General features: G+C 44.7%; 2 protein-coding genes across 3 annotated transcripts; one reads left to right on the forward strand and one right to left on the reverse strand.

Moving 5' to 3' along the window:
• Positions 1-4,562: 4,562 nt before the first annotated feature.
• LOC106606216 (jmjC domain-containing protein 8) lies at positions 4,563-10,524 on the forward strand. Its single transcript, XM_014202352.3, is given in 10 exon segments — positions 4,563-4,740; positions 4,906-5,001; positions 5,158-5,206; positions 5,310-5,406; positions 5,495-5,563; positions 5,744-5,863; positions 6,587-6,654; positions 9,010-9,055; positions 9,058-9,140; positions 9,772-10,524. Coding segments are annotated over 10 exon segments (798 nt in total). The 5' UTR covers positions 4,563-4,651; the 3' UTR covers positions 9,853-10,524.
• On the reverse strand, positions 10,451-26,466 carry LOC106606340 (E3 ubiquitin-protein ligase CHIP). Of its 2 annotated transcripts, none has more exons than XM_045719804.2 (8): positions 26,185-26,466; positions 24,179-24,378; positions 23,744-23,939; positions 19,654-19,819; positions 18,142-18,229; positions 17,283-17,339; positions 16,522-16,638; positions 10,451-13,457 (listed from the first exon to the last, which is right to left on the reverse strand). In XM_045719804.2, exons 2-8 carry the CDS (start codon positions 24,290-24,292, stop codon positions 13,332-13,334), a joined length of 864 nt encoding a protein of 287 aa, XP_045575760.1. In that variant the 5' UTR covers positions 24,293-24,378; positions 26,185-26,466; the 3' UTR covers positions 10,451-13,331. The 2 variants fall into 2 exon arrangements, with proteins under 2 accessions (XP_045575760.1, XP_045575759.1); XM_045719803.2 differs by having other exon boundaries at positions 23,744-23,942.
• Positions 26,467-26,475: the final 9 nt, after the last annotated feature.

Consider the following 26,475-nt stretch of genomic DNA (forward strand, 5'->3'; position numbering starts at 1 on the left):
CACCATGTGAGCATGTGCAACAGAGTTAAGAAGGTGCAGTAAGCTAACTCCACAGCTAGCTTGAAATGTCGCCAATGGACATATCAAATTAGATATTTTTCTATAGTTCAATCGGTTCGTACGTTGTCAAGGAGGACGGTGTCGTGTCTTTGGCTATGCCGGATTAAGTGATATGACATGCTAACTTATAAAATGATTTCTCTGTAATTAATATTACCTGATTAAGCTAATCATGTAAATGTAATTAACTAGAAAGTCGGGGCACCACGGAAGAACGTTTATAGAGCTATTATCTTCCGAATAAACTCTTAAAATACTTAGTAATATTTTACCTCGATAGCAGTCAATATTAACCCTTGTCTTATTTTCAGTCTCATAATGAAAGTTGTAAGTTCTTGGCTATCTTCACGAACCCTGGCTAACAAGTTGAATCAGCAATACAAAATTGGGTTTAATTATTTATTTACTAAATACCTAACTAATCACACAGAATTACAAATACACAGAATATAATGATGTCATACAGAAAACGTCCCGGTAGACGGAACAGATATGACGGCTGGTTACACAAAGGAAAGGGGGTTGGGCTTGAATGAAAGAGCGGGAAGATTTAGGAACAGAGAAACAGCAGCTAGGCTATCGTAAATACATTATCTTATGCATTCTAAATTACCGCCCATTTGGAAAAGGAAAATGCAATAAATATTTACTCTGAGCTGCGCTTCGGTAGATTGGTCGTAGATGCTGGCCGGGTTGGCCAACAGATCTTCCTGTACTCGGAAGAATGTCTCTGGTGGTGAATTGGATACGTGGTGGTATCTTCGTCCGTCTGTTAGACTGGATCCGTCGTCCGTCCTTTCCTAGCCCACGTTACAGCGGCCGCTGCTAACTCAACAGCTAGGAAGTAGCACTTCTGTAGTGAATAAGCTCAAAATTCATACCAGTTCATACCATAGCTCACGCCGAGGTTGGCTTAGTTCTGTCCTTGACATGTGTGTCCTTCTAACGTACAGGCTGCAGACCTCCCGTACTGGAACAACCTGGTTATCTTGTCGTCAAAGGATTATATAGTGGAGAGGGGGAGGGAGGTGTTTCATCGTTTATAACCCCTGTCTCTTCACAAGGTTGGGTTACTGATCGAGCAGGGCACTTTCCTTATGAAAACCCAAATCTCTCATTCGGAAGCTAAAATTACATTTCATCTCCTAACAAACATTTTCAATATCAAACATTTCAATTGCATAACAATTCCATGTGACTCTGATAACTAGAGGGTGTATACTTTCTCAGATACAGTTTATGTCGTCCTGTCATCAGTCATAATGTCTCAGATGACAACCGAACTGACATACATACTCATTACGTTCCCAAGCATATTTCCAACTGGTTTTATTAACAAAATATGTGGTACCTTTCCCCATTTGTTTGATGTTCCCAGACTCTCTATATTTAACACAGGCTATTCAGGTCCTTCAGTAGATTCAGAGAGGGGAAGAGAGAAAGGTATTTATGGGGGGGGGGGGTCATAAACCTTACCCACAGGCCAACGTCATGACAACGGTCACGTGTGTTTTGGAGCAGAGGATCACTATTTCTAGTCCAGTATGTTACAGGGACAGTGGAGGAAGCTATACTGTAGACAGCACACTGACGTCTGGTTCACATACCTAACAGAATCAATTGACTTGGTGTACAGAGAGAACTGGAGAGGACCTAGTACAAAGCCCTGGGGGACAACAGTAGCACAACCTTGTAGTGAAGACACAGACCTTCTCCACAATCACTTGGTAGGAGCAACCTGCTAGGTAGGATGCAATGCAGTGTGCGCCGCCTGAGGATCTTGTGTTTTATGGTGTCGAATGCAGCAGATAGGTCTAGGCCACAATGACAACAAAACCATCAGCACCTGCCTGGTTACTCCCCCCCCCCCCCCCCCCCCCCACACACACACACACACACACACACACACACACACACACACACACACACACACACACACACACTCACACAGCAGTAAGGAGCTACTGAGACTGCATGGCTCTCTGCTTTACTGACCAACCAGAAGACCCACAATGAGATGTTCAGAGTTGTCTTTCTGTGAAAATGCCAAACTGGCATTGTCTGTTTATGTAATAAAATGTATTTAATAGTAAAACATCCTTCCTGTTTTAAGATATACTTTATTTTTTATTTAACCTTTTTAACTAGGCAAGTCAGTTAAGAACAAATTATTATTTACAATGATGGTCTAGGAACAGTGGGTTAACTGCCTTGTTCGGGGGGCAGAACGACAGATTTTTACCTTGTCAGCTCGGGGATTCGATCTCGCAACCTTTCGGTTACTGGCCCAACACTAACAACTAGGCTACCTGCCGCCCCAATTGTTTGGTGACTTTGTATAAGAAAGGTTTTCTATAATGATTGGTACATTATATGTGCCTCAAACGTTTCCTGCCATCAAGCCCCATTCCAAAAGCCACCTAGCCTCTTCTATAGGTTTCTTTATACGGTATTTTGAACTTTATTAAAATATGTTATATGGAATGCTGACATTTTTAATAAAAGATCATTTCGTAACAATGCGTAAATTGCAATGCATTAAATCCATATCTCTATAATCTGTAAATAAGACACTAACAGTTTACAGATGCTAGGCAATTAAGGGCACAGTTATGAAAACTTAGGACACTAAAGAGGCCTTTCTACTGACTCTGAAAAACACCAAAAGAAAGATGCCCAGGGTCCCTGCTCATCTGTGTGAACGTGCCTTAGGCATGCTGCAAGGAGACATGAGGACTGCAGATGTGGCCAGGTAAATAAATTGCAATGTCCATACTGTGAGATGCCTAAGACAGTGCTACAGGGAGACAGGACGGACAGCTGGCAGCTCGCAGTGACAGACCACGTGTAACAACACCTGCACAGGATCGGTACATCCGAACATCACACCTGCGGGACAGGTACAGGGTACAGGATGGCAACAACAACTGGTACAGGATGGCAACAACAACTGCCGGAGTTACACCAGGAACGCACAATCCCTCCATCAGTGCTCAGACTGTCCGCAGTAGGCTGAGAGAGGCTAGACTTAGGGCTTGTAGGCCTGTTGTAAGGCAGGTCCTCACCAGACATCACCTTCAACAATGTCGCCTATGGGCACAAACCCACCGTCGCTGGACCAGACAGGACTGGCAAAAAGTGCTCTTCACTAACAAGTCGCGGTTTTGTCTCACCCGGGGTGATGGTCGGATTTGCCTTTATCGTCGAAGGAATGAGCGTTACACCGAGGCCTGTACTCTGGAGCGGGATCGATTTGGAGGTGGAGGGTCCGTCATGGTCTGGGGCGGTGTGTCACAGCATCATCGGACTGAGCTTGTTGTTATTGCAGGCAATCTCAACGCTGTGCGTTACAGGGAAGACATCCTCCTACCTTATGTGGTACCCTTCCTGCATACTCATCCTGACATGACCCTCCAGCGTGACAATGCCACCAGCTATACTGCTCGTTCTGTGCGTGATTTCCTGCAAGACAGGAATGTCAGTGTTCTGCCATGGCCAGCGAAGAGCCCGGATCTCAATCCCATTAAGCACGTCTGGGACCTGTTGGATCGGAGGGTGAGGGCCATTCCCCCCCAAAATGTCCGGGAACTTGCAGGTGCCTTGGTGGAAGAGATGGGTAACACCTCACAGCAAGAACTGGCTAATCTGGTGCACTCCATGAGGAGGAGGTGCACTGCAGTACTTAGTGCAGCTGGTGGCCACACCAGATACTGACTGTTACTTTTGAATTTGTCCCCCCCTTTGTTCAGGGACACATTATTCCGTTTCTGTTAGTCACATGTCTGTGGAACTTGTTCAGTTTATGTCTCAGTTGTTGAATCTTGTTATGTTCATACAAATATTTACACATGTTAAGTTTGCTGGAAATAAACGCAGTTGACAGTGAGAGGACATTTATTTTTTTGCTGAGTTTACATGTATTCATCAAAAGGTGAATTGTGGTATACAAAGATAAATATACTATACCAAGCAAACATTATACCTGGCTATTTTAGTATATAATTCTGCCAAAATGAATATTGTCAAAGTCTGTGAAGGACAATTAGAAAAAGTTGTGGAGAAAATGTATGCCCTTTCATCAGTTTAATTTTTAAACGAAAATACAAATTAAATGTACCGTATGCAATGTATTACATTTGTGCAATTCAAATGGTCATTGCTGGAAGGGATGCAGCTAATGTCAAAGTAACGTCAAAATGTGCATGTTACAGTGGCGTCAGGGAGAATTTTAGCAAACCCTATCCCATTTCCTAACCTCAACCTAATTCTCCTTACCTGGTACGTTAATTACCTAATCTGCTGCTGCTGTGTAAATTCTCCTAACATGCTATGAAAGGTCACTTCTGACATTAGCTGCATCCCGTCTACCCAAAAACAATACAAATTGTACTTCTTGTGGATCCCTCCATAGACAGCTCGTTGGTCAAATGTGATTGGTCCATATGAACACTACACTTCAGGAAGAAGGAAATCAATAGCCAATGGGCATTGGCACAACCGGCAGGAGCAATCTTAACCCTTTCTATTAGAAACTCCATAAAGGTATACGGACATGAGGCGTATTTGCGAAGCACTGTAAAGCTATTTCCATATGGAATATAAATTCGGAATACAAGTATTTCTCCTATTGTTTTGGAGATCGGCTTTAGATGCACTGGTGTCGGAGAATGACGGAGGGTGGTGAGTGTTTTTTTAGGCTAAGTTACGTCTTTGACCATCTATAAATTACGACTACTTCTGTTTTTTTCCACTGATTTGAACTTTTAATCAATATCTAACTCTTACATTCATTCAATAATACTAGTATTCGTAGCCTAAAAAGCGTATTTTTCCCCTCGCATGCAGGTCGTCAAATTCAGAATACAGTTTGACTGATGAGGGTCCATGCAACATTGACATCTGGGACAAAGCTTCGTTATCACATCGCCAGTTTATCCAACAGTACGTACTGTAGTCTACTTCATGTGTTCAGCCTGGGTGTGTTTGCAGTCTCTGTGAATCATTACACTGTGTGTGTTCTGCACCCATACATTGGAAACGCCTCTTTTCTATCAAGTTTTGCACCAGTATGTGTAACACACCTCGTTTTATTCCTAGATATGCCTACTCCAAACCAGTCATCCTTAAAGGTTTCTCTGACAATACGGTACATGTGAATCAAAAAAACAATTACAAAAATAAACTTGTCTCATAGGCCTTACTATCAGTCTAGCAATGGGCTCTGGTGAACGTAATTGTTTTGTTTTCAGAAATTCCAGTTCTTGTGCTCCAAGTCAAGCCTGCTGCAGCAGTATGGAGAGAGGATGGTGAGGCTCAGCACTGCCAACACCTACTCTTACAGGAAAGGTACACACACACACAATGTAGTCATCCTAGAAGGTATTCAGTGTTCTCTATTTGTAGTACATTACTTTGCCTCTTCGTTATCATTTAGTGGATGTCTGGTTTGAGGAGTTTGTGGACTTGCTGCTGAGGCCTCAGTCTTTGGACACACTGGGCAGTGGTGAGTTGTCTGGAACACCTAACTGTCGTTGTACAGTACATGAGCTCAACAGGAAAACCATGATTCGTAACATAATACAACATGCTATGTGATCACGCTGAAAAGTCAAAGCATTAACAGAAACAATTTAAAGTTCACACAGCCAGACATCCTGTATCTCACCTGGTCTCTCTTTGACAGACACTCTGTATTTCTTCGGGGACAACAACTTCACCGAGTGGCACTCTCTGTTTGAGAACTACAAGGCACCACGCTACATGCTGCCTCACACCACGGGGGACTACAGCTTCGGGATCGCAGGTCAGTGGATCTGTGGACCTGTATGGCTCAGTTAGGACAGCTCCCACAGTTGTGTCAAGTTGGCTGGATGTCCTTTGAGTGGTGGACCATTCTTGATACACACTGGAAACTGTTGAGCGTGAAAAACCCAGCAGTGTTACAGCTCTTAACACAAACCGGTGCACCTATTACAATACCCCATTCAAAGGCACTTAAATATCCTCTGAATGGCACACATACACAATCCAAGTCTCAATTGTCTCAAGGCTTAAAAATCCTTCTTTAACCTGTCACCTCCCCCCTTCATCTACACTGATTGAAGTGGATTTAACAAGTGACATCAATAAGGGAAAGAGCAGGTGTTCCTAATGTTTTGTACACAGTGTATAATATGAATATGTTGTGGATTACACTATACCAGGGTCAAGGGTTGGATATCAGAATCATGTCGTACAGCTGCAGTGGTGTTCAGGGTAGATTCAACGATATGGCGTTACCATCAGTAGCAGGGCGACTTGTACGGGACACAGAGTACGAAGCAAGAGGCTAAACTCCGATGCATTAACTACCACCTGCAGGTTGGCAGAGAGCTGAACAAACCTCCATGGACACTGATGCATCTGTGAAGAGGACATCTTAATAGTGTGTGATACATACAGCCAGTTACTGTGGTGACTGTAAAGAACAGGCTGTCATCCTCTGTTGAAGCTTACCTCCTGTGCCTTTATCTACCCACCCAACCAGGCCCAGGAACAGGTGTACCCTTCCATTGGCATGGACCTGGCTACTCTGAGGTCATCTATGGCAGGAAGGTAAAGAACACATTAACTGCCTATCAAATCATGGTCCACCTTATGCTTGATCATTTCTCCTAAGAATATCTTAATCAAGTCAGATTTATTTAAAGTGCATTTCACATGAGTCACAACACACTTTACATCAATAAAACAACAATGGGACCTTGAAGAAAGAGGAATAATGGGGAAACGACAAACAAAATGAACGTGTTTCAAATACAGCTGTCCCAGCGTCCATAATGACGCCTGGCCACAGCTGTCCCAGCGTCCATAATGACGCCTGGCCACAGCTGTCCCAGCGTCCATAATGACGCCTGGCCACAGCTGTCCCAGCGTCCATAATGACGCCTGGCCACAGCTGTCCCAGCGTCCATAATGACGCCTGGCCACAGCTGTCCCAGCGTCCATAATGACGCCTGGCCACAGCTGTCCCAGCGTCCATAATGACGCCTGGCCACAGCTGTCCCAGCGTCCATAATGACGCCTGGCCACAGCTGTCCCAGCGTCCATAATGACGCCTGGCCACAGCTGTCCCAGCGTCCATAATGACGCCTGGCCACAGCGTCCATAATGACGCCTGGCCACAGCGTCCATAATGACGCCTGGCCACAGCTGTCCCAGCGTCGATAATGACGCCTGGTCCCAGCGTCCATAATGACGCCTGGCCACAGCTGTCCCAGCGTCCATAATGACGCCTGGCCACAGCTGTCCCAGCGTCCATAATGACGCCTGGCCACAGCTGTCCCAGCGTCCATAATGACGCCTGGCCACAGCTGTCCCAGCGTCCATAATGACGCCTGGCCACAGCTGTCCCAGCGTCCATAATGACGCCTGGCCACAGCTGTCCCAGCGTCCATAATGACGCCTGGCCACAGCTGTCCCAGCGTCCATAATGACGCCTGGCCACAGCTGTCCCAGCGTCCATAATGACGCCTGGCCACAGCTGTCCCAGCGTCCATAATGACGCCTGGCCACAGCTGTCCCAGCGTCCATAATGACGCCTGGCCACAGCTGTCCCAGCGTCCATAATGACGCCGGGCCACAGCTGTCCCAGCGTCCATAATGACGCCGGGCCACAGCTGTCCCAGCGTCCATAATGACGCCGGGCCACAGCTGGGCCAGCGTCCATAATGACGCCTGGCCACAGCTGTCCCAGCGTCCATAATGACGCCGGGCCACAGCTGGGCCAGCGTCCATAATGACGCCTGGCCACAGCTGTCCCAGCGTCCATAATGACGCCTGGCCACAGCTGTCCCAGCGTCCATAATGACGCCTGGCCACAGCTGTCCCAGCGTCCATAATGACGCCTGGCCACAGCTGTCCCAGCGTCCATAATGACGCCTGGCCACAGCTGTCCCAGCGTCCATAATGACGCCTGGCCACAGCTGTCCCAGCGTCCATAATGGCGCCTGGCCACAGCTGTCCCAGCGTCCATAATGGCGCCTGGCCACAGCTGTCCCAGCGTCCATAATGGCGCCTGGCCACAGCTGTCCCAGCGTCCATAATGGCGCCTGGCCACAGCTGTCCCAGCGTCCATAATGGCGCCTGGCCACAGCTGTCCCAGCGTCCATAATGGCACCTGGCCACAGCTGTCCCAGCGTCCATAATGGCACCTGGCCACAGCTGTCCCAGCGTCCATAATGGCACCTGGCTACAGCTGTCCCAGCGTCCATAATGGCACCTGGCTACAGCTGTCCCAGCGTCCATAATGGCACCTGGCCACAGCTGTCCCAGCGTCCATAATGACACCTGGCCACAGCTGTCCCAGCGTCCATAATGACACCTGGCTACAGCTGTCCCAGCGTCCATAATGACACCTGGTTAATGTAAACATTGGTCCAGCACCAGTAGATAGGCTGGTGTAAACCTGAATCCAGGGTCAGCCCTGCCGGCTGTTAGCCTCAACATCTACACTACCTTGTTGTAATTGATGCTGTTAGCCTTAGCACGCTACACTACCTTGTTGTAATTGATGCTGTTAGCCTTAGCACGCTACCCTACATTATTGTAATTGATGCTATTAGCCTCAGCACGCCACCCTACCTTGTTGTAATTGATGCTGTTAGCCTCAGCACGCTACACTACCTTGTTGTAATTGATGCTATTAGCCTCAGCACGCTACCCTACCTTGTTGTAATTGATGCTGTTAGCCTCAGCACGCTACCCTACCTTGTTGTAATTGATGCTGTTAGCCTTAGCACGCTACCCTACCTTGTTGTAATTGATGCTGTTAGCCTCAGCACGCTACCCTACCTTGTTGTAATTGATGCTGTTAGCCTCAGCACGCTACACTACCTTGTTGTAATTGATGCACGTCTGTTAAACACAACAGTATGAGATACCTTTTTATTTATTCTCCAACCACCACAGCGCTGGTTCCTGTACCCCCCGGACAAGGCGCCCCATTTCCACCCAACTACACCACCCTGTCCTGGGTCAAAGACACATACCCTTACCTGCCTGAGGAGAAGCCCATAGAGTGCACCATCTGGCCAGGAGAGGTCAGAAAACTACCATTAAGGCTGTGTTCACAGGCAGCCCAATTCAGATCTCTCTCCTTCCTTCTACTAATTAGTCTTTTGACCAATCAGATCAGCTCTTTTTACAATAATTGGTCAAAAGATCAGAATTGGTCTGCCTGTGCCAAAGCAGCCATAATAGAATAGACAGACTGGTTGAATATCGGAATACTTTAACTGTCACCCTTCCCTCCATCTACACAAGACACTAACGTCAGCTAAAATAATGTTGTATGCATTTTCCAACAGAATGGGATAACAATCAGAGTCATCATTTGGAGGAATTTCAACCATAAAATGTTAAACACATTTATCAACCATGGGTCACTAACATGAGCTAAAATTACTTTTGAGGCATTTAACCATTAGGGATAGTAGGAGCCATATTTATTTTTGAAATTTCAACTATGGAATATAATAAACACTTAAAACAACCATGGGGGTCACTACGTTTGAGGCAAACATTACTTTTGAGCCATTGTTTTCACTGAATTGGAATGATAGGCTGGATTCAGATTATTTCTTATGTATTTTTGCCTTACCAAGGCAAAGCAGGAAGATAATATCAACTTGTCACTCCAATGTCACTGACTTTTTGTGTTGTTGCTGATAGGTGCTGTATTTCCCTGACCGCTGGTGGCATGCCACGCTCAATTTGGACACCAGTGTCTTCATATCCACCTTCCTGGGCTGACCCCGCAACACACTAAAGGTCATAAGGGTCATTGCCCACGTGACCAAAGCCCTTATAGAATACTTAACATGCATCATTCCTTTTTCCCCTCTGAGGTAATCAGATTTCTTGCACAGTTCTCAACCCACCTCAGACAGCACAGATCACACACACAGTGGTTACTGATTACTGAGGGGGAGCAGGAAGGACGCACTTTCAAAAGTATCATGTCAGCTGAAATGGCACCACACCACTCCTGTCAACCAAAAACTGCCCAAAAAGTCATCTAAAGCTGTATTTCCACTCTGTCATCATAACTACTATGTAGATCAGTGGTCCATCTGTTCATAGACAAAGAAACAAAGCGGTCAAAGACTATTGGAACGTCTACTGACCAATAGGAGATGAGTGTGGCTTGTTCTGACTGTATTCCCTGGAAGTCACACACTGGTTTTCTAGCCCGTTTCCACTTCTGTGACTTTTCCCATCGGTTCCATTGTACCGGGCCAACTAGGTCAAAAGCAGCTAATATATTTCACATTTATTTAAAAAAAAATTAAGTACTTGAAAATAAGATGACCATTTGTATGTTGATTATCAATGTAAACACTGCAGCCTCTAAGTTGTAGCCTTTATTGGAACACTTGTAGACATAACAGCACAACAGTGAAATAAAGAACATTCACAGTCCCACTGAGGCTCTAGAGAAACTTGACTGTTCCCACCCCTCTCTTAGGAGGAATCAGGGCCAAGGGGGAGAGGAATATGTCCCCAACCCTACATGTACACATAATATTGATACACATGACAGACTAACACAACATAACTGCATCCTCATATCCAGCAGAGGGTAGGAATATACAGGTTCATTTCACATTCAATCATTTTCAGTTGGTAACTCAAACAGGGTCGTATGGCTGAGAGGAATGTATGATTTCTGAAATGACGAGAAGAGGAAACTGATTATCTGTTTGCAGCAGGGTTGAGGGGTCGAATTGAAAATGATTTTTTTATTATTTAAATCAGGATATTTTAATTCATGAATTTGCGTTCGAAAATCATCAATTGAAAAATGTCATCGACCCCAACCATGCTTCGCAGCCATTGGACTAAGGCTCAAAGAGTGGAATCATTAAAACAAGAGCGACCACGAGCAGTAAGTTATACTGAAGAGAAGACAGTCCTTCTCAAAGCCAATCAGATGACTGACTTCCATATTCTACTTCAAGCGCCACTTGAGGCACAGACAGGACACCACCTGAAAACATTCAGCAACATGTAAACCAGAGAAAACACATTACCATTAAACACAGCCTTCAAAAACACACCTGTGACTCACAATTTTAAACAAATCTTTAGAAAGAAAATGTGGAATTGGGTTTAATTCATTGACTGGAATTGAAATAGAATTGACCCCAACCCTGACCCCTACGCACTTCCCCATTCATCAACGCTCAGCTCTGTATGAGCGGCAACAAAATGGTGGAAACTCAGCCAAAATTAGAGATGTCCTTGGTCAAAAAACAACCCTTTGCGCAAAGCCTTGAATGCTCTTCCCAGACCCTCCCATCATTGATTACACATATTGCTTCCCTACATACTGCAAAACACTGAAGATGAGGGCTTGGGTTTCATTCTATATTATACAGTATTTTCAGCCCTCCAAGAGGATATAGAGAAGTGCTGCATTGTAGTGGTAAGAAATCAGCTTGGGTTTAAAATTGGCCCATCACTCAAGAGGACTACATTGGACCATCTACAGGCCACTCAAGAGGACTACAATGGAGAGTGGAGAAAACATGGCGGTGCCTCAGACAGTCCTCTTCCCCATAGAAAAGGAGATTTAAAATAGAAGACAAGTTGTGGAGCATCACCACAAGTAAAGTACATTTAGCCCTGATTGGTCAATCGCTGCACTTGTAGACTCGAGGTCTAGGATGTGATTGGGCCGCTGGGTTTAGTGGTCTGCAATATGATTGGTTGTTCTGAGTAACGTTCAAGCGATTGGCCCAAGGTGTTGTGTACTATATTCTGATTGGGTCCTGTTGTTGAATGATGTGCTCTGATTCGGTGCAATGTTTGGTAGCGTGTCCTGATTGTTGGATCTGACTAGTATGAGCAGCTGAGAGACACAAAATAAATGGGGGGAAAAGGACAATGATGGAAACAGAGAGAGAGATGTATAGATCAACAGGAGATTTAATGGCAGTCCTAGTATCAGTCTGTGGTGTAGTCTCAGTCCTAGTGAAGGTGTATCAGTCTGTGGTCTAGTCTCAGTCCTAGTGAAGGTGTATCAGTCTGGTGTAGTCTCAGTCCTAGTGAAGGTGTATCAGTCTGTGGTCTAGTCTCAGTCCTAGTGAAGGTGTATCAGTCTGTGGTCTAGTCTCAGTCCTAGTGAAGGTGTATCAGTCTGTGGTCTAGTCTCAGTCCTAGTGAAGGTGTATCAGTCTGTGGTCTAGTCTCAGTCCTAGTGAAGGTGTATCAGTCTGTGGTCTAGTCTCAGTCCTAGTGAAGGTGTATCAGTCTGTGGTCTAGTCTCAGTCCTAGTGAAGGTGTATCAGTCTGGTGTAGTCTCAGTCCTAGTGAAGGTGTATCAGTCTGTGGTGTAGTCTCAGTCCTAGTGAAGGTGTGTCAGTCTGTGGTGTAGTCTCAGTCCTAGTGAAAGAGTATCAGTCTGTGGTGTAGTCTCAGTCCTTGTGAAGGTGTATCAGTCTGTGGTGTAGTCTCAGTCCTAGTGAAAGTGTGTCCGTCTGTGGTCTAGTCTCAGTCCTAGTGAAGGTGTATCAGTCTGTGGTCTAGTCTCAGTCCTAGTGAAGGTGTGTCAGTCTGTGGTCTAGTCTCAGTCCTAGTGAAGGTGTGTCAGTCTGTGGTGTAGTCTCAGTCCTAGTGAAGGTGTGTCAGTCTGTGGTGTAATCTCAGTCCTAGTGAAGTTGTGTCAATCTGTGGTGTAGTCTCAGTCCTAGTGAAGGTGTCAGTCTGGTGTAGTCTCAGTCCTAGTGAAGTGGTGTCAGTCTGGTGTAGTCTCAGTCCTAGTGAAGTGGTGTCAGTCTGGTGTAGTCTCAGTCCTAGTGAAGTGGTGTCAGTCTGGTGTAGTCTCAGTCCTAGTGAAGGTGTATCAGTCTGTGGTGTAGTCTCAGTCCTAGTGAAGTGGTGTCAGTCTGGTGTAGTCTCAGTCCTAGGGAAGGTGTATCAGTCTGTGGTGTAGTCTCAGTTCTAGTGAAGGTGTGTCAATCTGTGGTGTAGTCTCAGTTCTAGTGAAGGTGTATCACTCTGTGGTGTAGTCTCAGTTCTAGTGAAGGTGTGTCAATCTGTGGTGTAGTGTCAGTCCTAGTGAAGGTGTATCAGTCTGTGGTGTAGTCTCAGTCCTACTGAAGGTATGTCAGTCTGTGGTGTGGCCTCAGCTTTAAAGTGCAGATCATACTTGTTTGGTTTGTTGTCATCTTTTAATGTCTGGTTCTTCTTTTGGAATGATTCCTACTCTCCCTCTCTCCCTCCTTCGTTCAGTAGTCCTCCACCCATCCATTCTCCATGATGAAAGCATCGATGACCTCTTTCATGGCCAGATTAGGGATCAGCTGGTCTTGAGTCAGAGGGCTGCGTGTCACCGGGTCAAAATGGCCCACTCGCTGCAAACATAAGAAGACAGTTAGGATCATATGGGTGACATAACACCTTAATACCAGGGCTGAAAGTACATTTCATTTCTTCCTGGTACAGGACCTCCTGACCAACAGAATGTATGGGCCTCATCAGAGAATTACACCTCTCCCGTCTTCTACGCTGCTGCTACTCTCTGTTACTATCTATGTACCATCACTTTAATAACTCTACTACATGTACATATTACCTCAATTACCTCGACTAACCGATACCCCCCCACATTGACTCTGTACCGGTACCCCCTGTATATAGCCCCACTACTGTTATTTACTGCTGCTCTTCAATTATTAGGTATTCTTATCTCTTATTTAATTTTTTATTTTTTGGTATTTTCTTAAAACTGCGTTGTTGGTTAAGGGCCTGAAAGTAAGCATTTCACTCTAAGGTGATCTGTTGTATTGTGACATAACATTTGATTTGAATCCCTATTAATTCAATAGCATCTCTCTGGGCCTAGTCGTAAAGATTTGTCATTTAACATGTATGACCTTTTATTGTGGCATAAACACAAACAGTCATGATGTTTTCATCTGATTGTGAAGCGATCACTTCAAAAGGGCTGCTTTACCAATAGGCTACCAGCCTGTGTTCATTCACTCACAGTCTATTTCAATTCCAAACTCCAAGCAGTGGTGAATGGAAAGAAGCATCTGTTACATAAAACACCAGAAAGTCTGACATTGGGCGATTGTCATTAGGACAGAATTTATGCGTCCAATGCTGACCGCGCGTGTCTCGGTGTCGGCCACTCATCTCTACTTTGGCAAAATGTCTGTGTTTTCGTCCAACCACATCGCATTTTGGAGACGTTTTCATGTTTCATGTCTCTGACATGCGGTAATGATAGATAGTGGTGTAATAGCTTACATTTTTCTTGACATTATGTTTTAATTATTGTGATAGGGTCATGTTTTACCGGTACAACGTACCCCCACTATTTATTTTGCCGGGACGCCGTACCGGACCATACCACCTTACTGTCACCCCTGCTTAATACTTCATAATATTGAACACAGAAATGATGTGGAACTATTCTTTTACATGGTCAGTGATTTATTTGTGAGTATAAAGGAGTATTTTGGAGATTCAATTTGGAGTACTCCTGCCGATCCTTACCTAGTCTTTCTAGACATCAATTTGAAGTACTCCTGCCGATCCTTACCTAGTCTCTCTAGACATCCATTTGGAGTACTCCTGCCGATCCTTACCTAGTCTCTCTAGACATCAATTTGGAGTACTCCTGCCGATCCTTACCTAGTCTCTCTAGACATCAATTTGAAGTACTCCTGCCGATCCTTACCTAGTCTCTCTAGACATCAATTTGAAGTACTCCTGCCGATCCTTACCTAGTCTCTCTAGACATCAATTTGGAGTACTCCTGCCGATCCTTACCTAGTCTCTCTAGACATCAATTTGAAGTACTCCTGCCGATCCTTACCTAGTCTCTCTAGACATCCATTTGGAGTACTCCTGCCGATCCTTACCTAGTCTCTCTAGACATCCATTTGGAGTACTCCTGCCGATCCTTACCTAGTCTCTCTAGACATCAATTTGGAGTACTCCTGCCGATCCTTACCTAGTCTCTCTAGACATCAATTTGAAGTACTCCTGCCGATCCTTACCTAGTCTCTCTAGACATCAATTTGGAGTACTCCTGCCGATCCTTACCTAGTCTCTCTAGACATCAATTTGAAGTACTCCTGCCGATCCTTACCTAGTCTCTCTAGACATCAATTTGAAGTACTCCTGCCGATCCTTACCTAGTCTCTCTAGACATCAATTTGAAGTACTCCTGCCGATCCTTACCTAGTCTCTCTAGACATCAATTTGAAGTACTCCTGCCGATCCTTACCTAGTCTCTCTAGACATCAATTTGAAGTACTCCTGCCGATCCTTACCTAGTCTCTCTAGACATCAATTTGAAGTACTCCTGCCGATCCTTACCTAGTCTCTCTAGACATCAATTTGAAGTACTCCTGCCGATCCTTACCTAGTCTCTCTAGACATCAATTTGAAGTACTCCTGCCGATCCTTACCTAGTCTCTCTAGACATCAATTTGAAGTACTCCTGCCGATCCTTACCTAGTCTCTCTAGACATCAATTTGAAGTACTCCTGCCGATCCTTACCTAGTCTCTCTAGACATCAATTTGAAGTACTCCTGCCGATCCTTACCTAGTCTCTCTAGACATCAATTTGAAGTACTCCTGCCGATCCTTACCTAGTCTCTCTAGACATCAATTTGAAGTACTCCTGCCGATCCTTACCTAGTCTCTCTAGACATCAATTTGAAGTACTCCTGCCGATCCTTACCTAGTCTCTCTAGACATCAATTTGAAGTACTCCTGCCGATCCTTACCTAGTCTCTCTAGACATCAATTTGAAGTACTCCTGCCGATCCTTACCTAGTCTCTCTAGACATCAATTTGGAGTACTCCTGCCGATCCTTACCTAGTCTCTCTAGACATCAATTTGGAGTACTCCTGCCGATCCTTACCTAGTCTCTCTAGACATCAATTTGGAGTACTCCTGCCGATCCTTACCTAGTCTCTCTAGACATCAATTTGGAGTACTCCTGCCGATCCTTACCTAGTCTCTCTAGACATCCGGGTTGCCTCCCACAATTGTTCCAGTTTAACACATATGTACGTAACAGAACGTCAGTTTGGCATAGAATAACTACTTCACTGCCTACGTCACTACCTGATCAGCTTGAATACAGTAGTAAATAGTAGCTAGCAAGATGGAGATCACGGAGGTTATTTTTAATGAGTGAATTTTACATGTGGCTAGTTTGCATCAGCTACCTTCACTAAAACCACAGCAAAGGTTTTGCCTTCAAACTCTGGTTTCAAATCATGACATTCTGGCATGTCTGCCTCTGATTTGTTGGGAGAGTTGTCTGTCTGAAGAGGACCCAGCCCAGAATTTTTTTCTCCACCTCATCGAGGATGCCATAAGAGCCCAACTTTCAAACCTGACCCAGTCACTGCTGTTGCCAAGGGTCAGGTTTGATGAGACTAATCCTTACCTGTAGGTGCTCCTCAATGTCTTTGCGGTCATAAGTGATCCCACTGGGTGTAATGCAGGGCTCCCTCATCAACTCAAAGCTGATCTTTCCACACAGGTAGTCTGGGATCTCCCTTTTCTGTTAAACAAACAGAGGTTATCACTAAATAGCCATGATAGAAGAGATGTATACTGTAGTTACATATTTTAGTGTCTTGTACATTCTGACCTGGTATTTGTTATTAATGAAGGGGTTAAGATTGTTTAAGGGTTTAGGAATAGAGAGTTGTTTCTAGTATAGCCAGAGTGATAGCCATCAAACACAAACCATTGATTATGTAAGGGCTAGTGCTGAGTTCCAAACCCCTAGCCCCTACTCCACAGCAGACTAGCCGCTCCTCTAGATCTGAGAGGATTGGACAGGTGGAAGCAATTTGGAATCATTTTCACCCAGCCAATCAGAAGACAAGATGAAACTTGTATTCATATCTCCCTATTACTCAGAGTGCAGAGTGCCAAGGGTGTAGGGGCTAGGGGACAGGGGTAAACAGAGCACGGGAGAATGTCAATTGCATTTCCTCTATTCCTCTCTTTCCTCGCCTCCTTCTCAAAAACCATTTGAGAAGGAGGCGAGGGTGGGAAGGTTAGAGGGGAGGAGGCTCTGACCTTCTCATCCAATGGGTTTTCGGACAGAGGCGAGGAAAGGGGTGAGAAGAATCAAGGAAATGCAACAGAGATTCTCCCCCTGAACCTGTATCCAGCAGGAGGCAGTAGAGCACTCACCTTCCTCTTCTCATCCAGCTGAGAGAAGAGCTCCTCCATGTCTGACAGGTGCTTGTCCTGTAGAGAAATGTGACACCTAAATCAAGATCATTTTATTCATCAATTGTACACAAGGTCCAACCAAAACGTTACTTCTGCTTTATCCCAACTCCTCCGAAAGACACACATACATGCAATAAGCTAGAGTAAGGCCAAACACGATTTAAACATGTTCTGTTTTTTTTTAATATATATACACATACTACTAGCCACCTACCTCATAACTAGCTACCAAGAAGCCATTTCAGGCCATCAATCAAGTTAGAGTAGCTAGCTTGTCTGCTGGTAAGGTTGGTAGACTAGAAAAGCAATAACTAATTGTACTGAATAAGACTCACGTTCCTCTCAATCTTTTACCCAGATTTTAGCAGAGATGCAGAGAAGCATATTTATACATATTATTTTACCACCAGTCAGGAGGATACAGACAGCTCAAGAGTTATGCTTATCTTTGCAAAAAAATATATAATTTGACATAGAATTAAGCACAAATGCTAAATTCTCCTAACCCCCCTCCAGACCACCCCCTGCCATTCTCACGTACTTTGTGCCCACTAAGAGTTTTTGGGAGCATAACAGCCCTGTTCTGTTGCATATCCTTATGATGTAAAAAAACAGATCTTGATTAGTAAGGTTGTGTTAACATGTCTTCGGTTTAGCTGATGAAAACCCTTTTGTTGTTTAACCATTTCTAGTAACCTAGGCTACGAGAGCATTCTAAACAGAATGTGGGTAAGTCCTTATTTCCCCATTGATATGTGTTTATACCCTGCGTCTTTGGACGTTAGCTGGATGTTGGTACACTTGTTTTAGGACTCACGTGTTTGGAGTGGAACTTAGTGAGGTCGTGTCGGCTTCTGCATTCCTCCGACTTGGCATCTTGTTCCTCTCTGCTGTCATCCAGTTCCCTGAGGATAGGACCAGTCATCCAAATCACTCTGCTAACTTCAACCAACCAAGGCTTAGCTTATTGCAATATAAATGGATAGTATGGATTACTTCAGTAACTTCCTCCAATGAAGGCTAATCTTATTGCAATATAAATGGATAGTATGGATTATTTCAGTAACTTCCACCAATGAAGGCTTATCTTACTGCAATATAAATGGATAGTATGGATAGTATGGAGTGTAGGCCTATAAATGGATGGACTAACTGGTTTTACACACCAACCACAGTTGGGGGCATTTAAAAAAAAAAACTCTCCCGGGGTGACGCCAAGCACACAGTTAATTAACAGTCATCTAGAGCATGGTGCTTGCAACATCAGGAGAGTGGGTTTGATTCCCGGGACCACCGGGCATGAAAAGTATATGCCTGCATGACTGCTTTGGTTGAAAGTGCCTGCCAAATGGCTTATATTATTATTATATGAATGCCCCCAACTGTAAGAGACGTTGTACCAACAAGGCAGCATACCACCCTGCATCCCACTGCTGGCTTGCTTCTGAAGCTAAGCAGGGTTGGTCCTGGTCAGTCCCTGGATGGGAGACCAGATGCTGCTGGAAGTGGTGTTGGAGGGCCAGTAGGAGGCATTCTTTCCTCTGGTCTAGAAAATATCCCAATGCCCCAGGGCAGTGGTTGGGGATGCTGCCCTGTGTAGGGTGCTGTCTTTCGGGTTGGGATGTTAAACAGGTGTCCTGACTCTCTGAGATCATTAAAGATCCCATGGCACTTATCGTGAGAGTAGGGGTGTTAACCCCAGTGTCCTGACTAAATTCCCAAGCTGTCCCTCATACCATCGTGGTCACCTAATCATCCCCAGTTTACAATTGGCTCATTCATCCCCCTCCTCTCCCCTGTAACTATTCCCCAGGTTGTTGCTGTAAATGAGAATGTGTTCTAAGTCAACTTACCTGGTAAAATAACAGTATCTTTTTTTTTTAAATGCAATGGTTTCCCACTGACTAATGGGAATTGATTGCGCAACACGTTTATGGTTGTTTCATTTCAACTTGAGTGTTGTGGAAAAACTAAATCAAAATGGCTATTCTCTGATTCACAAAGTGAATTCATGTTCTGTAAATCCCCCTCCCAACCCCTACAGTGTTCCCACCATGTGGCTGGAACAGATTCAGATGAGCCTCTATTGTCCTACTCGGGGGAAACCTTAGCACAGCTCACACATTATATACACACACGCACAACAGTGGAGGCTGCAGAGGGGAGGACGGCTCATAATAATGGCTGGAACGGTATCAAACGTGCTGGATACCATTCCAGCCATTAGACTCCACTCCAGCCATTATTGTGAGCCGTCCACTGATACACAACATATATAGAACACACAGCCGGAAACAAACTATTGGTGAGCACAGAAAGAATCTCTCACCTCTCTTTCTCTGCCAGGATGAGTTTGGTGAGATAGGCATGCAGCTCGTTCTCCTGGTTAATGCGCTTCTCCTCGATGCTGTTCCAGCGCTTCTTCTTGGCTATCCGGAGGGCACTGGGAATGTCGTCGCCAAAGTTCAACCGTTGCTCTTTCGCCAGGTTATATGCTGAGGGCCAAATTAAGGACAACTATTATTATTAATGATATAATGGTGAAAATGAAGCTTTGCATTAGCTGGTAGAGCTGACTTAATCCAATGTCCTGTCAAGACTTAGGCAAGTAACTTAGAAATATATTTTGATGTGTGCATCTAGACTCCTGAATGGGAGTGTGTCCGGGATGGGTGCATCTCAATAGTCTGAAGTAGGTTTCTCTCCTCATCTCCTCAATAGTCTAGTAGCTTCCTCTCCTCATCTCCTCATCTCCTCAATAGTCTAGTAGCTTCCTCATCTCCTCAATAGTCTAGTAGCTTCCTCATCTCCTCAATAGTCTAGTAGCTTCCTCATCTCCTCAATAGTCTAGTAGCTTCCTCATCTCAATAGTCTAGTAGCTTCCTCATCTCAATAGTCTAGTAGCTTCCTCATCTCAATAGTCTAGTAGCTTCCTCATCTCAATAGTCTAGTAGCTTCCGCATCTCAATAGTCTAGTAGCTTCCTCATCTCAATAGTCTAGTAGCTTCCTCATCTCAATAGTCTAGTAGCTTCCTCATCTCAATAGTCTAGTAGCTTCCTCATCTCAATAGTCTAGTAGCTTCCTCATCTCAATAGTCTAGTAGCTTCCTCATCTCAATAGTCTAGTAGCTTCCTCTCCTCATCTCAATAGTCTAGTAGCTTCATCTCCTCATCTCAATAGTCTAGTAGCTTCATCTCATCTCAATAGTCTAGTAGCTTCATCTCATCTCAATAGTCTAGTAGCTTCATCTCATCTCAATAGTCTAGTAGCTTCATCTCCTCAATCTCAATAGTCTAGTAGCTTCCTCTCCTCATCTAAATAGTCTTGTAGCTTCCTCTCCTCATCTAAATAGTCTTGTAGCTTCCTCTCCTCAACAGTCTAGTAGCTTCCTCTCCTCATCTCAATAGTCTAGTAGCTTCCTCTCATCTCCTCTCCATCTCAATAGTCTAGTAGCTTCCTCTCCTCATCTAAATAGTCTTGTTAGCTTCCTCTCCTCTAAATAGTCTAGTAGCTTCCTCTCCTCATCTAAATAGTCTTGTAGCTTCCTCTCCATCTCAATAGTCTAGTAGCTTCCTCTCCTCATCTCAATAGTCTAGTAGCTTCCTCTCCTCATCTCAATAGTCTAGTAGCTTCCTCTCCTCATCTCCATAGTCTAGTAGCTTCCTCTCCTCATCTCCATAGTCTAGTAGCTTCCTCTCCTCATCTCCATAGTCTAGTAGCTTCCTCTCCTCATCTCCTCTCCATCTCAATAGTCTAGTAGCTTCCTCTCCTCATCTCCTCTCCATCTAAATAGTCTTGTAGCTTCCTCATCTAAATAGTCTAGTAGCTTCCTCATCTCCTCTCCAGCTCAATAGTCTAGTACCTTCCTCTCCTCATCTAAATAGTTTAGTAGCTTCCTCTCCTCATCATCTCAATAGTCTAGTAGCTTCCTCTCCTCATCTAAATAGTCTTGTAGCTTCCTCTCCTCATCTCAATAGTCTAGTAGCTTCCTCTCCTCATCTCCATAGTCTAGTAGCTTCCTCTCATCTAAATAGTCTTGTAGCTTCCTCTCCTCATCTCAATAGTCTAGTAGCTTCCTCTCCTCATCTCCATAGTCTAGTAGCTTCCTCTCCTCATCTCCATAGTCTAGTAGCTTCCTCTCCTCATCTCCATAGTCTAGTAGCTTCCTTTCCATCTCAATAGTCTAGTAGCTTCCTCTCCTCATCTAAAGTCTTGTAGCTTCCTCTCCTCTAAATAGTCTAGTAGCTTCCTCTCCTCATCTAAATAGTCTAGTAGCTTCCTCTCCTCATCTAAATAGTCTTGTAGCTTCCTCTCCATCTCAATAGTCTAGTAGCTTCCTCTCCTCATCTCAATAGTCTAGTAGCTTCCTCTCCTCATCTCCATAGTCTAGTAGCTTCCTCTCCTCATCTCCATAGTCTAGTAGCTTCCTCTCCTCATCTCCATAGTCTAGTAGCTTCCTCTCCTCATCTCCTCTCCATCTCAATAGTCTAGTAGCTTCCTCTCCTCATCTCCTCTCCATCTAAATAGTCTTGTAGCTTCCTCATCTAAATAGTCTAGTAGCTTCCTCATCTCCTCTCCAGCTCAATAGTCTAGTAGCTTCCTCTCCTCATCTAAATAGTCTAGTAGCTTCCTCTCCTCATCATCTCAATAGTCTAGTAGCTTCCTTTCCATCTCAATAGTCTAGTAGCTTCCTCTCCTCATCTAAAGTCTTGTAGCTTCCTCTCCTCTAAATAGTCTAGTAGCTTCCTCTCCTCATCTAAATAGTCTAGTAGCTTCCTCTCCTCATCTAAATAGTCTTGTAGCTTCCTCTCCATCTCAATAGTCTAGTAGCTTCCTCTCCTCATCTCAATAGTCTAGTAGCTTCCTCTCCTCATCTCCATAGTCTAGTAGCTTCCTCTCCTCATCTCCATAGTCTAGTAGCTTCCTCTCCTCATCTCCATAGTCTAGTAGCTTCCTCTCCTCATCTCCATAGTCTAGTAGCTTCCTCTCCTCATCTCCTCTCCATCTCAATAGTCTAGTAGCTTCCTCTCCTCATCTCCTCTCCATCTAAATAGTCTTGTAGCTTCCTCATCTAAATAGTCTAGTAGCTTCCTCATCTCCTCTCCAGCTCAATAGTCTAGTAGCTTCCTCTCCTCATCTAAATAGTCTAGTAGCTTCCTCTCCTCATCATCTCAATAGTCTAGTAGCTTCCTCTCCTCATCTAAATAGTCTTGTAGCTTCCTCTCCTCATCTCAATAGTCTAGTAGCTTCCTCTCCTCATCTCCATAGTCTAGTAGCTTCCTCTCATCTAAATAGTCTTGTAGCTTCCTCTCCTCATCTCAATAGTCTAGTAGCTTCCTCTCCTCATCTCCTCTCCATCTCAATAGTCTAGTAGCTTCCTCTCCTCATCTCAATAGTCTAGTAGCTTCCTCTCCTCATCTCCATAGTCTAGTAGCTTCCTCTCCTCATCTCCATAGTCTAGTAGCTTCCTTTCCATCTCAATAGTCTAGTAGCTTCCTCTCCTCATCTAAAGTCTTGTAGCTTCCTCTCCTCATCTAAATAGTCTAGTAGCTTCCTCTCCTCATCTCCTCTCCAGCTGAATAGTCTAGTAGCTTCCTCTCCTCATCTCCTCTCCAGCTCAATAGTGTAGTAGCTTCCTCTCCTCATCTAAATAGTCTATAGCTTCCTCTCCTCATCTCAATAGTCTATAGCTTCCTCTCCTCATCTCAATAGTCTATAGCTTCCTCTCCTCATCTCAATAGTCTATAGCTTCCTCTCCATCTCAATAGTCTATAGCTTCCTCTCCATCTCAATAGTCTATAGCTTCCTCTCCATCTCAATAGTCTATAGCTTCCTCTCCATCTCAATAGTCTATAGCTTCCTCTCCATCTCAATAGTCTATAGCTTCCTCTCCATCTCAATAGTCTATAGCTTCCTCTCCATCTCAATAGTCTATAGCTTCCTCTCCATCTCAATAGTCTATAGCTTCCTCTCCATCTCAATAGTCTATAGCTTCCTCTCCATCTCAATAGTCTATAGCTTCCTCTCCATCTCAATAGTCTATAGCTTCCTCTCCATCTCATTAGTCTATAGCTTCCTCTCCATCTCATTAGTCTATAGCTTCCTCTCCGCATCTCCATCTCAATAGTTTATAGCTTCCTCTCCTCCATTTCAATAGTCTAGTAGCTACCTCTTAATGTCCTCTCCTTAATCTACACCGATCTGAAATCCAAAGACTGGTGAACACTACCTGGTAGATGTATATTGGGAATTTCTTTTGACACTTGTCCAGTTCTTTAAAATGAGTACAAATGAAGGCGAGAAGACAGGACGCCTATGGGGCAGGGGGACTACGGGACAGGGATAGGAGGCCTATTTCGACTAGTGAGATGCACCTCTGTGTCTGGACCCTTGATTGCCACCTAGGTCCCCAGCCCACCTCTCTGCAGGTTGCCGATGGCTTCGTCGTAGTTTTCCATCTCCAGGTGACACTGACCCAGGAAGAAGAGGGCCTTGACTGACTGGGGGTCCAGCTCCAGCGCCTGCTTGCAGTCGGCCAGGGCCTTGTCGTGTTGCTGCAGCTTCACGTGGCACAATGCCCGGTTGGTGTAGTACACAGACACTGAGGGGTTCCGCTTCTGGGGACAAACACATTATTCACTATTTCTATCCCCTTATCTCATTCCTAAGTATGCCACGTTTGCACACGCACACACACAATCTTCGCTACAAGCGACAGCTGACTTTCTATATCTCAGAGTGAGGTTACTCATCACGCAAAGTTACAATTTGGGGCACTACCTCAGTTCCACACACACTCCACACTCTCTCTTTCTTTATCTCTCTCCCCCTTCTCCCAACCCCTTGTCCTTACAATGGCTTTGCTGTAGCAGGCGGCCGACTCCTGGTACTTGCGGCTGAGGAAGAGGCGGTTGCCCTGCTCCTTCCACTCCTGCGCCGAGACACTCTTCTCGGGGCTGCCCGCCATATTGTCCGCAGGCCCCGCTGTGGCGGCAGCCTCTCCGCTCTGCTTCCCTATCCTGTTACCCGTGTCTCAGGCCGGGCTGCGGCTGGCTGGGGGGAGAATGCACAAGTTCCAAGACATCAATAGTTTGGGTGGGGGAAGCAGATGGAGGAGTTTCATTTGAGGGGTGTTGCCAGTCTACAACTATAAAGTGATTGAGTGGTGTTATCAGTCTACAACTATAAACAGTGATTGAGTGGTGTTATCAGTCTACAACTATAAACAGTGATTGAGGGGTGTTGCCGGTCTACAACTATAAACAGTGATTGAGGGGTGTTGCCAGTCTACAACTATAAACAGTGATTGAGGGGTGTTGCCAGTCTACAACTATAAACAGTGATTGAGGGGTGTTGCCAGTCTACAACTATAAACAGTGATTGAGGGGTGTTGCCAGTCTACAACTATAAACAGTGATTGAGGGGTGTTGCCGGTCTACAACTATAAACAGTGATTGAGTGGTGTTATCAGTCTACAACTATAAACAGTGATTGAGGGGTGTTGCCGGTCTACAACTATAAACAGTGATTGAGGGGTGTTGCCGGTCTACAACTATAAACAGTGATTGAGTGGTGTTATCAGTCTACAACTATAAACAGTGATTGAGGGGTGTTGCCGGTCTACAACTATAAACAGTGATTGAGTGGTGTTATCAGTCTACAACTATAAACAGTGATTGAGGGGTGTTGCCGGTCTACAACTATAAACAGTGATTGAGGGGTGTTGCCGGTCTACAACTATAAACAGTGATTGAGTGGTGTTATCAGTCTACAACTATAAACAGTGATTGAGGGGTGTTGCCGGTCTACAACTATAAACAGTGATTGAGGGGTGTTGCCGGTCTACAACTATAAACAGTGATTGAGGGGTGTTGCCGGTCTACAACTATAAACAGTGATTGAGGGGTGTTGCCGGTCTACAACTATAAACAGTGATTGAGGAGTGTTGCCAGTCTACAACTATAAACAGTGATTGAGGGGTGTTGCCAGTCTACAACTATAAACAGTGATTGAGTGGTGTTATCAGTCTACAACTATAAACAGTGATTGAGGGGTGTTGCCGGTCTACAACTATAAACAGTGATTGAGGGGTGTTGCCGGTCTACAACTATAAACAGTGATTGAGGGGTGTTGCTGGTCTACTACTGTAAACAGTGATTGAGGGGTGTTGCCAGTCTACAACTATAAACAGTGATTGAGTGGTGTTATCAGTCTACAACTATAAACAGTGATTGAGGGGTGTTGCCGGTCTACAACTATAAACAGTGATTGAGGGGTGTTGCCGGTCTACAACTATAAACAGTGATTGAGGAGTGTTGCCAGTCTACAACTATAAACAGTGATTGAGGGGTGTTGCCAGTCTACAACTATAAACAGTGATTGAGTGGTGTTATCAGTCTACAACTATAAACAGTGATTGAGGGGTGTTGCCGGTCTACAACTATAAACAGTGATTGAGGGGTGTTGCCGGTCTACAACTATAAACAGTGATTGAGGGGTGTTGCTGGTCTACTACTGTAAACAGTGATTGAGGGGTGTTGCTGGTCTACTACTGTAAACAGTGATTGAGGGGTGTTGCTAGTCTACTACTACAAACAGTGATTGAGGGGTGTTGCCGGCCTACTACTATAAACAGTGACTGAGGTGTGTTGCTGGTCTACTCTCCTGTAAACAGTGTTTCCCAACCTGTAACTAATTTGTAGTTAACTAGCACAATGTTTGGATAAAACAACAGGGGCTAGCTTGCTACATCGTTTGATTTGACAGTTGCACTGAAGTAAAGATACAGGAAAAATAGTCAACTCTAGCTAACTGGAAGCTTCCAAATAGCTGCAAGCATAACGCTAGCTAGCATGTTACCGTTTCAATGTCCTCCCCTCAGGTGTCAAGCGGCCTCTCCGACTTCGCTCTTGTCCTGGTTTTGGCCTCCTCCCACACAGCTCGTCTGTCTACCTCTTCCAACGCAGACAGTTGAATATTTTGGAATATAGCTAGCTAGCGAACTGCCTGACGATAACGAAAAGCACAGCTATCTAAACATGTGTATAATCAATTGCTATTATTTGACATAGTGTAGTCTGTAGTATTATTTTAGCTGGGAGGATACGCTAGTGCGTAGCCAGCTAACTAGCTAATGTTTTGATACATTTC

This window comes from Salmo salar, chromosome 06 (assembly GCF_965601325.2).
Source record: "Salmo salar chromosome 06, fSalSal1, whole genome shotgun sequence".
NCBI lineage: Eukaryota > Metazoa > Chordata > Actinopteri > Salmoniformes > Salmonidae > Salmo > Salmo salar.